This window comes from Ciconia boyciana, chromosome 1, assembly GCF_034638445.1.
Source record: "Ciconia boyciana chromosome 1, ASM3463844v1, whole genome shotgun sequence".
NCBI lineage: Eukaryota > Metazoa > Chordata > Aves > Ciconiiformes > Ciconiidae > Ciconia > Ciconia boyciana.
In genome coordinates this window covers 34186723-34202633 of record NC_132934.1, presented here as the reverse complement: position 1 = coordinate 34202633, position 15911 = coordinate 34186723, and the positions used below count along the sequence as shown (strand labels likewise).

The 15911-nt window shown below is 36.8% G+C and overlaps 1 protein-coding gene across 7 annotated transcripts in view; it reads right to left on the bottom strand.

Annotated features, from left to right (window-relative positions):
• IRAK4 (interleukin 1 receptor associated kinase 4) overlaps nt 1–15911 on the bottom strand; it is a 33301-nt gene that overhangs the window by 17038 nt on the left and 352 nt on the right. For 4 of the 7 annotated variants that reach the window (XM_072862338.1, XM_072862321.1, XM_072862312.1 and 1 more), the window contains exons 2-12: nt 15576–15745; nt 14381–14526; nt 13862–14059; nt 12866–13026; nt 12108–12172; nt 11686–11800; nt 9483–9592; nt 6748–6931; nt 5823–5885; nt 3875–4033; nt 7–3776 (exon numbers count right to left, since the gene is read on the bottom strand). In XM_072862338.1, coding sequence (XP_072718439.1) covers nt 3744–3776; nt 3875–4033; nt 5823–5885; nt 6748–6931; nt 9483–9592; nt 11686–11800; nt 12108–12172; nt 12866–13026; nt 13862–14059; nt 14381–14526; nt 15576–15736 — 1395 coding nt within the window. In that variant the 5' untranslated portion in view covers nt 15737–15745 and the 3' untranslated portion in view covers nt 7–3743. Of the gene's footprint in view, nt 1–6; nt 3777–3874; nt 4034–5822; nt 5886–6747; nt 6932–9482; nt 9593–11685; nt 11801–12107; nt 12173–12865; nt 13027–13861; nt 14060–14380; nt 14527–15575; nt 15746–15911 lie in introns of those variants that run through there. The other 3 variants (XM_072862354.1, XM_072862345.1, XM_072862364.1) reach the window with 3 other exon arrangements.

Here is a 15911-nt window from a genome sequence, read left to right as displayed (position 1 = left end):
CTTATCTATTTTGTAATTTACTTTATAAATAAAGATTGATGCTTTAGTTTGGTGTTGTCTGAATCATTTCATAATCTTTTTAACAAAGATCTATATTCTAACATCATGATGTGTAAGTAACAGGCAGTTCCCATGGGACTACAGGGCCAGATAGAAAAAGGGATTGCAGGGTAAGGAGGGAGGTGGGCAGAAATAGAATTCCTGGCTTTCAGGATTGGAGAAAAATGAGTATGTTAGAAACAGCTACTTTCCTGTTGCCTTATGGAAGCAGCACAGAGGCCTGCATAGCAGGATCCAAGTGTGTTCACCTCTTGAGGTTTTTATGCTTCCAGTAATAAGCCCCTTCAAAAAGTTCTATCCTTTTAAAATGCTGAATTTAGTAATTTAACAGTTCTATCTGTTGCCTAGCATGAGGAAGTATAAACTACTCAAATAATGTTGTTCCATTAATGTTTTTTTTGTCTAAACTAGAAGTAGTTTGCTTGAAGTCTTCCTATTGCCCTCAAAATTCAAGCTGAAAAGAACATTTAGTGGTCTGGCTTCTCTTTTAACTGTCCTGCCAACACATCCCCATGGGGAAATCAGCGATATGGCAATTTTGCAGTTGAAAGAAGGGAATTTGAAGATGTGTTGAACTAGGATTTAAGAGAATAATGTGGATGCAAAATGCTATACAGGAAGAAAGCTATTCCTATAAGAGGAGCAGGAGCACTGTAAGAGGAGGGAATAGGCTAGGCCTCTCTGTGACCATCAATAGCAGAAGCAGTTTTATTTGCCTTTTGGTCAGTGGGTGTTAAATAAAACCCTCAGCTGGCCAGCCCAAATATAAAGATGAGGCAATTCTTCCCATTTCAATACTATGAAGTACTATGGCTGGATAGCAGGTGTGTTGGCTCAAAAGGCAACTGGACAAACTGGTCAAAGAAAATTTGATACAGGCTTAATAACTAATAAAGACCTCACATCCTTTTCAAAGTTAATGAGCTTCACACTGTACAAAGCCATCATATTCCAATGCAGTATCACTACCTACGTGTCCTGTTCTTGCACTCTTGCCTCAGCAGCCACTAATGGCTCATGTCCTGGCCCCGGGGCTGTGCAGACACTGCTGGTGTGACTCACCACAGCTATTCTGTTGCCTCCTGCTGTACCCAAGGGGAGAACAACAGTTCTCGCCCTTCATAAGAGGTTTCCTTAACAGCAATTTTCTGTGTCTCATCAGTATTTGCTTTTATCCTGCTGCTTCTTTCTAGAGTCTTAGTTGGCATTGCAATAAATCACTCTTGCTCTTTTTCATTCATACTTCCTTCTGGTGGTGACTAAATTGCTTTATGTTACAGTTCTCTAGATCTGTAACATGCAAAAGGTTGGCTCTTTCACCGAGGGTGGTGGTCCTCCCATGCCCTCCATGGCACCTTCCCCACCGAGACAGGATGTAGGCCAGCCATATTAGCCCTCTCTCTATCCCAATAACATCTCCCATGCACCCACCAGAAGCCATACCAAATTTTCTCTCACCTCCAGTTCTGTGGGACTTGATCATCCCTTTACTCACAAAGAGCTTGAATGACTCAAGTTACCGATTTGTGTCCTGGAAAGCTTTACTACAGTAAAGGGAAGTTCCTTCTCCTTGCACCCTGTGTATTTAAAATAAAGACTTCCCACATAAGTTAGCTAGCTAGCTTTACAGAATTACCTAACACCTCACATTTTCATTCCTCACTAGAATAATATTAAATGAGTTCAATTTTTTTTTTCTTTTATGAAAAGGTAGCTAACATGCTTTGTTTTCAGTGAGTGAGGGAAAACTACTGCCAAAACTTAGGTGCTGACAGCAGCGCTGCAAATAGTCATGGTCTACTATGACAGAAGAACAGGAACTCACATGCTCGTAGCTGAGATTCTCCTAATACTTAGAACATCATGGCTGGTGCATAAACAAAATTGTTCTACTGCACCAGAGGTGAACAGCGCTGACTGGGGAATTACTACAGCAAATGTACTTCAGGACAATGCTACAGATGTATTCTAGCTCCAGGGAATAGTAAAAAGCAGAGGTGATCTAATAAGGAACCTTCACATAACAGCTGCAAGAGATATTTAAAACTGAAGAATGGCTTAAGCAGGTTTTATTCTGGTTTAGCTTTATAGCAGCTTTTTTCTCCACAAGCCCAGGTTCAGAGCTGTACAGCTTTATTCCATGCAGTAAGGCTAGCATAATGTTATTATCAGAAATGCAAGCAACGTAAAGTGACAATTGTTTCCAAGGCTCAAAGTTTTAATAGCAGAAATAATCATCTGCAATGATAATGCAGAGTTTTATTTATGTTAACAGCTTTTTACAATTTATGCACAATAAAACTAGAAGCTGTTTAGGTAGATACCTTTTTCTAAATTAAATATCAGTTTTAAAAGGCAATATAGAATGAGTTAATAGCCAGGGATCTAATGATATAAATACAAGTGTTAGAAATCACATGCTTTCTACGAAGATATATGTATCTGTGAATGCAGTCAGATAATTTCTCAATGTTTCCTTTTGCTTTGATAATCATGGAATTTCAAATTCAGCTGTAAGCCACACTATTTTCCTACCCCATAGCTGTCAAGACAAACTTCATCAGGTGCAAAAAAGGTTTATATGAAAATAACCTCTTTCATTTACAATAGTAGTATTTTCATACCTACTTAGTCCAAAGTATCTGGAATCTTACTAGTCACTTTCATTCCATTTTTAGTCTGCTTTGATCTGTCAATGTACCTACTTCAGAAAGCTTTCCATGTTGCTTTTTTAAAGGTGTATTTTAATATTTATTAATATACATACATATATTTAAAAAAATAGACCTTCATTATTTGACTAAGAAAAATGCAGAATTGGTCTTAGAATTATTATTCTGGCCCCTTTAACAAAATATACCATCTGTATTTATAATCCATATGGAATCTTTTCCTAAAATGTAAAATATTCAAAGTAGCTAAGAGTTTTCCTATAAATGAAAATTAAATGGTTTGTCATCATACAGAGTTCACTGGAAGAAAGCCATATGTATTTTTGCATTTGCACTGCAAGATAATTATTTTGCTTATGAATCCTTGAAACCAAAAAATAACCTAGAATATGTCTTGCAGCATGCATTTGACTAAAACTAATCCTGAGAAGACTTTTTGAAAAATAGTCCCATTCACAAACACTACCAGTCCATTCACACGAATACAAATTCTCAAGTTAAAACGCTAAATAAAGTTTGTTTTAAATGGGTACTACTATTGTCTTTTCCCTAGAAGACAATATAAGTGCCATTTGTATCTATTAAATGTTGCCTTCCATAGAAAAAGGTCTAGTACACCTGACCACGAAAGCAATTTGCAGGAAAAACATTCTACTCTGTTACTGTCATACAGCTTTGCAGCAGACATACTTGATACTTGGAAATCAAAAGAATCAAATAGATTCTAATATGGAAATACATTTAAAAAGCTGTGGAGAAGATGCACCAGCACTGCAATTCGTTAATACAAAAAACTTTTCTAATGACGGCCCAATGGCTAAAGGTATGTGAAAAGGCTGCTCAGTTAACAAAAATAGCACAGTGGTGACAGGCCAATGACACACCTTATATGCAGACCAGAAAGTTCTGGATAGCAGAAAAGCTGCTAATGTCGCACTAAATACTAATAAAATATTTGCTACTGGGGTCTACTGCATTTCAAAAACATTTGTGTATCAGAAGAAACACCTATCAAGTTTTTATCTCTTGTAGATGCTTTTGGACCTGCAAAAGAACAGACAGAAATATAAATAACTGATACTGTAACCACACGCGCATGCACACACACTCAAAATAAGCCTTTTATCTGAAAGACTACATACCATCTTAATATCTGGCCTTCTGTTTTTTTTCTCATTCAGACACTGGCCAGCAACTGAATACATTTTATGAACTGAAGGTGCATCCCAGTCACTCATCTTTTCATCAACATAATCCTCAATAGTTGCTTCCTCATCCTCAATTTCATCTTTGATACTTAACTACAAGAGAGTTTGAACCAATGAGTAGATAACATCTGAACATTATGCATTCCACATTAGCACTTTGAAAACTTGCTTTTGAGTGTTCATTTCTTTTCTCAACCACTTTTCTAGACAAAGAATGATGACAATGGTTCAGCAGCATAATTATTCATCAATATCTGCAGAAACTGCCTATGAGACTATAAATGGACTATAAATTTTTATTATAAATTATTTCTAATTGAGTTAACAAAAATTGTAAAGCAATTTTCTTTAAGCTGCATCATACAGCTTTAACTTTCTCCTGGTTCAAGGCTCAGTTTCTTAGTATTGTCTTTTTTTTAAGAGAAGAAGCATCATCAACATAAAGTATTTATGTTTACTTAATAACCCACAAATATACAAGCTTAAGTGTGAATAATTTCTTTTTTTGTCAACTTTATAAAGCCTCTTTCTGTAAACTAATGCCTTCTGTCACCAGTCTCAGTGGCTGCCATATCTATTCTACAGGAAACTTCTAGTCTGAAATAAATTTTTAAATCTGTTTTAGTCCAAAGCTCTCCAGCTCCAATACACTTGAAATGCATTACCTGTAATTACAAATACTGTTTGAGGAATACCTCAGACAAGACAGCATGGTAAGTGAAGTAAGAAACAAAAAGTCAGTGAGTAGAGGCAGGTCTTCTGCCTTCCTCTATGGGTCAGTCTGAAATTGCTGACTAACATTCAACTACCTCAAAATTTTCAAAGCTAAGGATGCCACATTATCTTGCACTGACTGTTCTCTATGCTCCCAAAAGTACATTACAAAGATAAACTGTACCAGTCAAATCACACTTTATATTCCTTTTTAGATCCTATCTCCAAAAACGCCTGCTTCAAAAAACCCCCAAAACCTCAAGATTCAATTTGACAGGGCCCAAGTTCTCCGTCGTCTTTATAGAGCTCAACAGGATAAGTATTATACCACTCCAGAAGATACAGCTTAGAGGAAAAGAATTCTATTAATAGTACACAGGTATTCCTAAAGCTGTGAAGAAAGTGATAAAGTGATCTGCTATCAAACAGTATGGAACAAAACCAATCCAAACCTCAATGCTATTTCATACTTAGTAAATAAGTAAGTCTTTATGTAAAAAATATTCTAGGAAAACCTTGGATTGAGTAGTTCAGAATTTCATTTTAAGCTAAATGAAAGCCTAAATTAAGAACAGCCTTGTAAGGTTTTTAATTCAAGAGAGTGAACTCCGAGACATTAGTTTCCTAATTAGTAGACTGAATTAGTCATTGAATAGTAAAAAAGAAAACAAAATTCAACCCACCTGTCACCCTGTAAAAAAGCCCTTACATTCCCCAAGGTTAAAAACACAAGGTATTTGCAAATTACTAGTAAAGGTGAAGAGGATGAAAATTGATACAGGAATGGTAACAAGTATAAACCATAAAGAAACAACTGAGATGAATAGTTTGAAATGTTCTTGTGAATGAGGAACTATCAGGGTATCTAGGTGTGGCAGGAGTATGCTGATAAAGCATAATGGTATGACAATAAGAAGCAGTACCAAACCAAAGAGAAGTATAGTACCAGATCGGAAGGAGATGACCTTGGGGACTGAACAATCTTCTACCAGCCAAGAGAGAAAAGCTTCAGCCTCACCTCTAAGACAAACATTGACACAAGAGCTGTATTCATAACTACTTATTTTGATGACTAACTTGATTGTCTCAAAACCTGTTAACTGGCTATGATATCATATAAAGTGATCCTGGAGCAGGGGGAGGGGAGGAGAAAGCAAAAGAAACATACCAGTAACTGTGGCTCCCGGTTTTCATCTACTGGAGGAAGACCCGTTATTATTTCTAGTAAGACCTAGGAGAAAAAAAATCAGAACAGAAAATGAAGCATAGAATAATCCTTAGTATATATACCATTTGCAAAAAGGAGCATGAGCCCCAATCTTTCAAACAAATGCTCACAGGATCTGTATTTGTCCAAAGATAGCGCTCTCTACAATTGATTGTTGTTGCTGTTGTTTCTACCTTTATTTTCAGTAACTGTTATTAGCAGCGTGGTTTATGAATTTCAATGCGAGTTCTTCTCACCCTACATTGTGTTGCTTCAAAGCAAGATGGAAGGATTTCCAAAGTATTCAGGAACAGTATCTGGCCTACCTCCCCATGAAACTAAATGCCATGAAAGAAGTGGTCAATAACAATTAGGGTCTTGGATCTATTCAGAATGCATTCATTATTCTCCCAAATATTAGTTCATGTCTTTTTTGTACTCAGCTTTAAGGCAAATCCCACATGGACAGCATACTTTTGGTGCTTAAAAATAGTAAAACACACTTAATTTTGGAACATTTTCTTAATTTTTTTTTTCCAGCCTGAGTTACATTTTTGTGCAATACTATGCAAGAAGAAACAATGTTCCGCATTACTTCAAACTACATTTAGCTAGGACTTGGAATGTGATTTTACTCCGGTCTTTCACATGCAAATTTACATTTTAACATAATTATTGTAATCATTAGCAAATTCAATGTTTTAATCAACACATTCAAATGATTTTAAAGCAATCAAAGTTCAGAAACACTATCTTAAGAGCACATCTATTGGGAAAAGGAGAAATGCTAGATCAGAGTGGATTATTTAATTTCAGATATTTTTTATTTTTTATGCTTTTATCATTTACAAAAGAAGTAATATACTGCTTCCCACATTCTACTTACTACTCCAAAACTGAAGATATCAGATTTAGGTGTTATCTCTCCTCGCAGAGCTTCAGGCGCCATATAGGCTGCTGTTCCAACAATTCTTTCAGTCATGATTGTTTGTGTGAATGTTACAGATGCTCTTGCAAGTCCAAAGTCAGAGATTTTGGGCACATATGTATCAGTTAATAAGATATTTGCACTGGGGGAGAGGGGGGAGGGGAAAAAAAAAAAAGTTTCCAAACCAGTACAGTAATTAGGTTTTATAACAGACTAATAACTCTTTAATAATCAAATGTAAACTACTATTTTGGCTGTTTCTTGAAATCTATTTATTCATTATTCATATAACAAAAAAGGTAAGAGTTAATCTTGTTGGAAATTGCTTGATTTCAAAATCAATCACTCTAAACAAATCAAGAACTGGCTGCCAGGATCCAGCCATGTTTTTTCTTGCACATGCATTAAAAAAAAAAAGGCAAAAAAACAAGGAAAAAACCAAACACTCCCCCTACCCCCAAATCCTACAAATACAAAAATTTCTTATAAGAGACCAATTATGTTACACCCATGTTTTGGATTTGAATACTCTTTCTTTAAGAAGGATAATAAAGAATACTTAGCTCTGATCAACTGGTACTGGATCACAGTACAATTCTTAACTGTCTAAATTGTCTAAGAACTAAATTCTAAACTGTCTAAGAACTCACAGAAGCAGGTTTTTATATTTATTATCTAATACTATGTCAACCATTACAAATTCACATGCCAAATGAATACTAATACTCTTATTCTTCTCCTGGAAGGGAAACAGGAAACTTACTAATGCTGGAATAATGTATGTGCTGTGTTTCCACTTGATCTCCAGCTTTTACTTCCCCTAAAAAATCCCTGAAGAACGAAGCTGATCTAAAAGACCTTCAAGTTTTCATAAAATACTCAACTCAGTCAGATGAATTACAGCATAAATCTTCTACTGTTTTTAAACTTGTAACACTTGGAACTATTTTTAAATACTTGATTTAACATTTCTGTAATCCTCCTCATTTTCTGACCCCCTTAATGGAACCGTAAGAAAACCACATAGCCAGATACAACATGTAAAACTTACTAGAAACTTTTATTTCTAACTTCCCCTTCTTGTTCACCAAACCTTCTCAACAGAATTAAACACAGCTGTAAGTTACAATAGATCACTTGGTATTAGAACTACTGTAAATAGCATTAAATATAAGACCACTGCAAAAGGCCGAACACTGGTCAAGGCACCATCGACCAACTGGTTTCTTACTTAAAGCTCAGCTTCTAAAAGAAGGAAGAACAGGATCACAACTTCATAAATCTGAGCTTCTTATCAACTTGAGTCAAGCCCAAAGAGTGGTCACTTTTTTGATAGACCACAAAGGACACAACAGAAGCAAGTTATACTGCAACTGTCAAGCTTCAAGAGATAACTGAACTATTTCCTGGGCATAAGCAAGCCAAAAGTCTATGGACAACTCTGAGATTCAGTCATGTCCCCTCTAGCCTACAAAGAAGCTGTTCTAGTGCCTGTGTGGTTATAAATTGTCTCCACACATCATAGCAAAATGAAGACTGAAGTAAACCTTACTAGATGTCCCTTCATCTAAGTTTTACCTGGGAGTGGCAGCACTATTAATAACACCAACCAAATTTATTGAACTATTCACACTGCAAGTGTAAGAGGTTACAAAATGGAATCCAAACAAAAGAAAAAAACAAAACCCAATCCTGTAATATGATCAACTCACAGCACTTAGAAGGGTAGAGTAGCATAAGGTAAAAAATGCGTCCCTTCCAGTCATTACACTGTCCAGAGGCTTAAGCAGGGAAGAAAGAAACATAAATTGTCAAAGCAGCAAGCACATTTTATGAGGCAGTTGAAGCAAAAACTTGTTCCTCACAAGCTGGAAGGTCACAAAACCAAAGTGACCTACATTTAGCAGAGTTGCCAGAAGCCAGAGAGCTATTGAAACATTCATCCATGACACTCAATCAGTCAGTTGCTCTTTCTTAACCCACAGAAGGAGTAAGGCATCTAGGGCTTTTCTTCAAAGATTTGGACTGCTTTGGTATTTTAAAAAAAAAAACAACACAACAAACTGTAGCAAGGAAGGGGGGGGGACGACAAAAAAACCCCACACAAACAGAAAAATAAAACCCCAAACTCTACCACAAAACCCCCACCTTTTCTGAGCTCTGATATCCCTGGAAAAATTTCTGGTATAACAAACAAGTGAACAGACATTATCCTTGAAGAACCCTGAACTTCATAAACCTGACTAAAGTAATTTTACTGTCTCCATAATAAATAGCAGTAAATCAAAGGAGACACTCTGAAGAAATGTACTAGCAAAAAGGAAAAAAAAAAAAAAAAAGGTGGGTTTTCATCTGAAAAATTCCCCATTTAAAAGTCATTACGTTCTCTAAAGCAGCTTTTTCATTAGCAGCAGTTGTGAAAGAACAGAACTTCTGGGTGTCCTCTCAGCACTCAAATAACTATTTGATGGGAACAGATTACAATAGCCTCATAATTATCTTTAGAAGTCTGTACTGGTCACGTCCTTGCGGCACAGACAAGATTATGGTGATGGATGTTACTTGCAGAAAAGATTGCGCCCTTGACTGAAGCAATGCTTCTTGCAGTTTGTTCCCTCTAAAATGACTTTAACAGGGGGAAGAAGAAAAAAAAAAAAAAAAGAAAAAGGGAAAATGCAGCTGGCAGCTTTTACCTTTTAATATCTCTGTGAATATGATTATTTTCATGCAAAAAGTTGATGCCATTTGCTGTACCTTGAACAATTTTACACCTTGTATTCCAAGAAATTGGTGGAGTGTCATCCTTGAATAAGAAGGGAGGAAGGCAAATAGAAAGGTGAAAATCTAATATATATATATGCTCACATAAAACAAAACAAAACATACAAAACCCCCACAACCCAAACACGACTTCTTGCTATGTTTTCAAATAAATCATTAAAAAGACTAGGAGCATACATTTCTTAATTTACTTGGGGAGAAATACATGCATTTGTCACATTCAGTTCTTTCCCCTGCATTTTGCCTTAGATGAATTCACCCATTGCAAAAAATGTTTTTGATAATATTCGACTCTGACCCTACAAGGCGAGCTGCACTGCTAAGAACACCCCGTATCTACTGCATCTTCCACTTTGTACCAGCACTGATACCAGAGCCTTTTAACCCAAAGCAAATCATTCAAAGCAATCAACAGTTTTTACTAACAATGAGAAGTCAATCTTCCAGTATTTTTGGATTTACCACTTCTCAAGAGTTTAGCTCGACTCATGTTACTAACTAGACCTTAGAAGTGAGGACACCTACATTTCAAAACCACTTCTTAATCTTGTTGGTGGCCAAGGGAAGAGGATTAGAGTATCTCATCATTCTACCACCTCCCTCGCCTGCTCCTCAAAGCCCAGGCAAGCAGATGATGACATAAGCAAGAGTCTGTGCCTCAAACACATCCAGTGAGGTCACAAAATGAAGTTATCAGCAAGAACACACATTCAGTATGCACATTCCTCACCTATTCGACTTTACCAGAAGAAGATTCCTTCTGATTTATAGATTCTGATTTAGATTCTTTATGATTATATCATAAGTTTGTCTCTTCCTTGCGAAGGCCTCAGTTATTTCTACTTTAGCTTTCAATTACCACCATTCTTTTAAGCTCACTTGATGGTAATGGCCAAAGTTACATGGATGAACTTTTTCATATACATCCTTGTCAAGCACTGCTCATTTCTACAGATAAACTTGCACTGCCTTAAGCAAAACTTAGTGTCTCTTCTGCACTGATTCAGTTAAAAAAAAAAATAAATTGCAAATGTACAAGTGTGTGCAAGCAAATCAACCAAACCAATCTGAGATAGCAGTGCTACCAAATATATCCAGTCCTTTCGTCAACCACTGCTACTCACTCTCATCCTAACACTACTTCTTTCCTGTTGGGGCACAAGTATTTGTGCAGCCTTACAGAGGAAACGTCTCCAGGGGAACATTAAAGACTTTTTTCACCAAGTATTTTTTCAGTCTGATCAGTTCCCTAACCCAGCTCTTTCTCCAACTACTAAATGCTTGAGCCAGTACCACAGGAAGATCAGTGCAGAAAAAAGCAAAACTACTTTTTTTAGGTCTGGGGCATGGGGGGTTGAAGTAGCACCAGTTTAAAGTCTTCACCAGATTACAACCTCAGAAGCTGCATTTGCTTAGTATAAAGCAGATTTTTGAACTCTTTCAACAAACTAACATGGACACTCATCTACTAGGTTAAGTCTGGCTTACTGTTGGTATCACTCTATCAAGCAACTGTTTGTTCTTCATACACAGAGTTGACTCACCAAAAACAAAAGCAACTTATTATTTATTAAAGGCCAAGGCTAGAAGATACATCATTTGATTAAATCAGAAGAAAGCATTGCATTTACACAAAATACTAATATACTAATAAAAAAAAATGTATTTTCCATTTATTTAGGCGCTTCAGAAAGAGATATACAGACTGTGAACATTGTGTTACAACCACTATCACAAGGGCAATGAACAAAGGGCAATTTCACAATGCAGAATCTCAAGAACTAGCAGAGAACATGCCAATGTCAGAACCAGGAACAATACTGCAGCACCGTCTGCTCCGCTCCACACAGGCATAGCAAGTCCAAGCTCCTGTGTCACTTCGGGTGGCACATGACATTGTATTGTCAGCCTGCTTTGACTTTAATGTGTTTAAAACATTTTTATAAAACATCATTGGAAGAATACTTGTTACCATATTAGTCTTCTAGACCACAGAATTAAGTAGTAAAACATCATTTGGCCATTACAGTTCACTACTGTTTCAAAGATATTTCATAGAGATATATACACTTCAGCAAAGTAAGACAACTGGAAGCTGGAAAATATTTTACTTACCAGACAAGCAAGTCTGTCGAGCAATGAACCGCTGGGCATGTATTCGTACACCAGACATGGCTGAGCACCATCACTTGAGAAACCAAGTAATTCTACTAGATTCTCATGCTGACACCTATAGCAAAAAAATTCTATTCATATATGCTCTAAAAGACTCACAACATTTGAGGAAAATACAAAGCAGAGGGAACTTGATGCCCAATTACTTGTTTCAGCCCTACTGCACATAGCTAGGTTTCTGCACTGGTGCTTTAAAATGAACAAAATACAGTCATGTTGTATATGAAACATTCTCACTCAACATGGAAATCGTTAAGTTGTGCTACAAAGACAAAAATAAGGGATCACGCTAGCTAACATGTTATCTGCCAACTTAGATTCCCATAAAAGGCTATAACGACATTGTAGAACACTGTACTCACTTTGCCATCATTTTTATTTCTTGATCAAATTGCTGTTTCAAGTCCTGAACACTAACATCAACCATCTACAAAAGCAAGTATTTGACGTTAATATCTCTGGCCATATTAAAATGCATTGTTGTTCATTAAAAAAAATTGGAATTGTAAGCCTTCCTTTAGATTAGTTACATGTAACAACTACTTAACTGTTTACAATTTTTTTTTTTACTCCATTCAAAAATAAAGTATCAGAACATGATTTTTAATTCCTTGGAACACAATATTACTGGACAAACGGATCCAGTTTCAGCACAGTCACCGACTTACCCATTTTATTTCACTGCAGTTACCCACTAAGAGCACTTCTTCATTACAAAATTAATTATTCACACAAACCACTGGTTATGAAGAAAAAAATTCTGTGGCAATACCTATTTAGCTTGTCAATTGTTCATCTGATTCTGAGAGGGAAATCTCCCTAGCACCCCTTCCCTTCTGCCACTTCTTGTGTGCAGGGGAGGGAGGGGAACTGTGGGAGCACTCTGCTCTTCAGACAACTTGCCTGAGCCACTCAAAGGAGAGCTACAGAACGGGCAAGACTTCATCTCTGGTGACTGTGCCAACTCACACCACTCACAGGACCGCAGGATAAGGTACTCAACTAATGTTTAACACTGTGACACTTTTTGAAGTGTATCATTCAACACTTTCCACAGATAAACAACTCTATAGTATAAAGTACACAGTCATTAAAAAGAAAAATGCCTGGGACAACTCACAGCAACAAGCTTCTTGACAGCCACATTTCTGCCATTGATGTAGCCTTTGAACACAATGCCAAAGCCACCTTCTCCCAGTTTATTACCTCCAGCTGATTCTGGTCGTGCATCAAAATTATTTGTAATGCTTGCCAAGTCATGAAACCCAAAATTATGGAAATCTGAAAGACATATTTTCCATTTAGCACAACTATGTTTTCACTTAAGAACAAGTGTATTGAATAGATTCTCTGCTTCAGTTCTATTAAACCAAAAACTTGCTACCATGCAAATCCTGACATAGTGGACCCCTGTTTTCAGCTTTGTGATGAAGATACCAGGGAAAAAAAAAAAAAAAAAAAAAAAGAGAAATGCAGATAAATATATATAATTAGCTATGCATAATTTTCTTCACAACTAGCACTGTAGCAGCCTTCAGATTCTAATTTTGTTAATACTCATAATACAGGTAATATAAATTAAACACGCAGCAGATCACAGAGAGCACTACACTGTGTCAGATGTAAAAATATATCTGGATCACATCATGTTTCTGGTAGCAACCCAGAAGTGGGCCCTCAGAAAGGAAGAGACTAATGATATACTTTCCTAGAATGCTTTCTTTAGTCATCTTTTCTCCAACATTCTTAGTCATTTCTGACATGTAAAATCCAGCTTTAAAACACAAGATGCTAAACAGTCTACAAAAGCAGTATTGAAAAAGGGCAACAGGATTATGTGTAGCACAAAATAAATTGCAATTTAATTAACTGTCAAATTTTCCATCACAGTAGCCACCTTATTGACAAGGTGCATCTCATATTCAGATATCTTATTATCCCAGCTAAATTCACAGCCACACAGAACAAGAGCAAAAGCAAGATGCTGTTTCCTATGCATGCATTATGACAGGAATATAGTCATTACTCTAACACACTGCTATGATTTATTTCACATGGGGTGAAGGACAGATCAGCAAAAAAGACTGTACTTAATTCTACCAAACTAAGTGCCTACCTGTATTACTAGACTGTGAGCTGCTATTTTCTTGACTTAAGTAGGGAGGAGCTGAATGTTGCTTCTCAGTACTCTGAGCTAAAATAGGCTTTACAGATGCCACTTCTTTTTCCTGTATAGGTAGTTGTTTCTCATGTATAGGCAAGGTTTCCTGTGAAGAAAGAGGTAATGTAACTTCTTGTGCCATCCTTACAGCTTCTGAAAATGGAATTTAGAAAAACTGTTAACTACATTAGGAATCAGAAAAAACAAGTAACATTAATGTGAGTATTTATGAAGATTAGGAGACACGTAAGCATCATGAGAAGGTTATATTCTGCCACCATGTGTAAGCTGCAGGACTCTTATTTAAACTTGAAACTCTTATTTAAAGTGTTATTACAAATAACGCAAAATGGAAAATATACCAACTTTTGGTTATTTTGACCTAATCCTTTTCGATTTTCAAGTTACTGTGAAGCTCTTTAGCATCTTAGAAAACTGAGAGCACAGTACAAAATGTACAAGAGTAACAATTACCTGGAAGCAAAAGGCTTGCTGGTGCTAGGAATTGATTCCTAATCAGCAGATCCACAAGATCACCAACTGTACAGTTTGTTGTTCCCCAGTCATAAAGTAATTCACATGTGGGGCTCTTTCCCATTTGTACAAATGCCTCAAATCTCCTTCAAAGATAAATTAAGACCAAAGTTAAAAAAAAAGTGACCTCAAGAACCACAAAGAAAGGAAAGCAATTAAAGGTAAATGACAAAAAAAAAAAAATTATAAATGTACTGAACTGTACTGTACAATTATTTGCAAATTTTCTGAAACTGCAGCTAAAAAACCTAAAGAAATTAAAACTCAGGGCAAAAATATGAGAAAAACTAAGGGAAAAATATGCATACATGGCTTCAATATTTTGTCCAGGACCCATAATATATCAGCACATGGGACTAACAGAGAAGAGAATGTCAGTGAGAGACAGAGGGCAAGTCAGAGACAGATCAAATGGAAAAAAATTTAAACATTTTCCATCAATTTGGCATTCACACTTCATTTTGAATGTTTTGAGATGGGCATTAAGCAGAAATTGAGATCCATTATTCTGACTGATTTATTATTATTATAGAAAGACAAACGAAGATTTAATGCTAACATCACTAGAAAGACTGGAAACCCAAGATGATACGTAGGGTATTTAAAATCTCATAACCTTTGAAATAGCGTAAGGATTCAACAAGCCCTTCAAGCAACAAGGTGTTCATAAAATACTGCTGACATTACTTCTAAATTAAACTTGTTGGTTTTAGGCCTCGGGCTCCCCACATTTGTTGGACATTTTCTTGGGAACAGTGAATTAGGAATTACAGTCCAGTTGCCTCTTGTGCTGTTCTTGTGTGAAGATGCACAATGAAGTCAATGTTTACTAGTCTCTAGGGTACAGGAAGTTACACAGCCAATGCTGTATGTCCGTGGCCCTAATTAATTCTAATTTCCTCAGTTAATTTTCTTTGACTACAGCTTGTCTGAAAACTCAACTACAGAACAATTAAGAATAATTACCTTGAGTTCCCTAAGGAAACAGTACTGTAAGATGAGTTCTTAAGTACCTGTCAGCACACAAACTGCAACAAGTTACAGTAATGGAATGGTCAACGGTATGGGATGGACACCGGTATTTACGTTAAACATTTAATAAACAAGATTATGTTACATGAGTTCTATATAGGACCTTATATGCATTTGGTTGTATCTGCTTTCACCGGAGGGATCGGTTATATCAACTGCTAATTTCTTCCATCCTTCCTGCGGATCGATGAAATCTGCCAGCCGCCTCATGAGCCCGTAGCTAATGCAGCGGACGTACGTTGAAGCCGTTACGGGCTTGCTCATCTTCAGCTCCTAAGGAACACAAACGGCGCCGTTACCGAAGAGGTTCGCCGGGGTTGCGGCAAGCCAGTAACGCCTCAGACCCGACATCGCAGCTGCTTCGCGCCCTGCCCCGCAGCAGCCGCCCCCGTCCCCCTCCTCACGGCTCCGACAGCCGGTTCGCGGCCGCCCAGCGAGG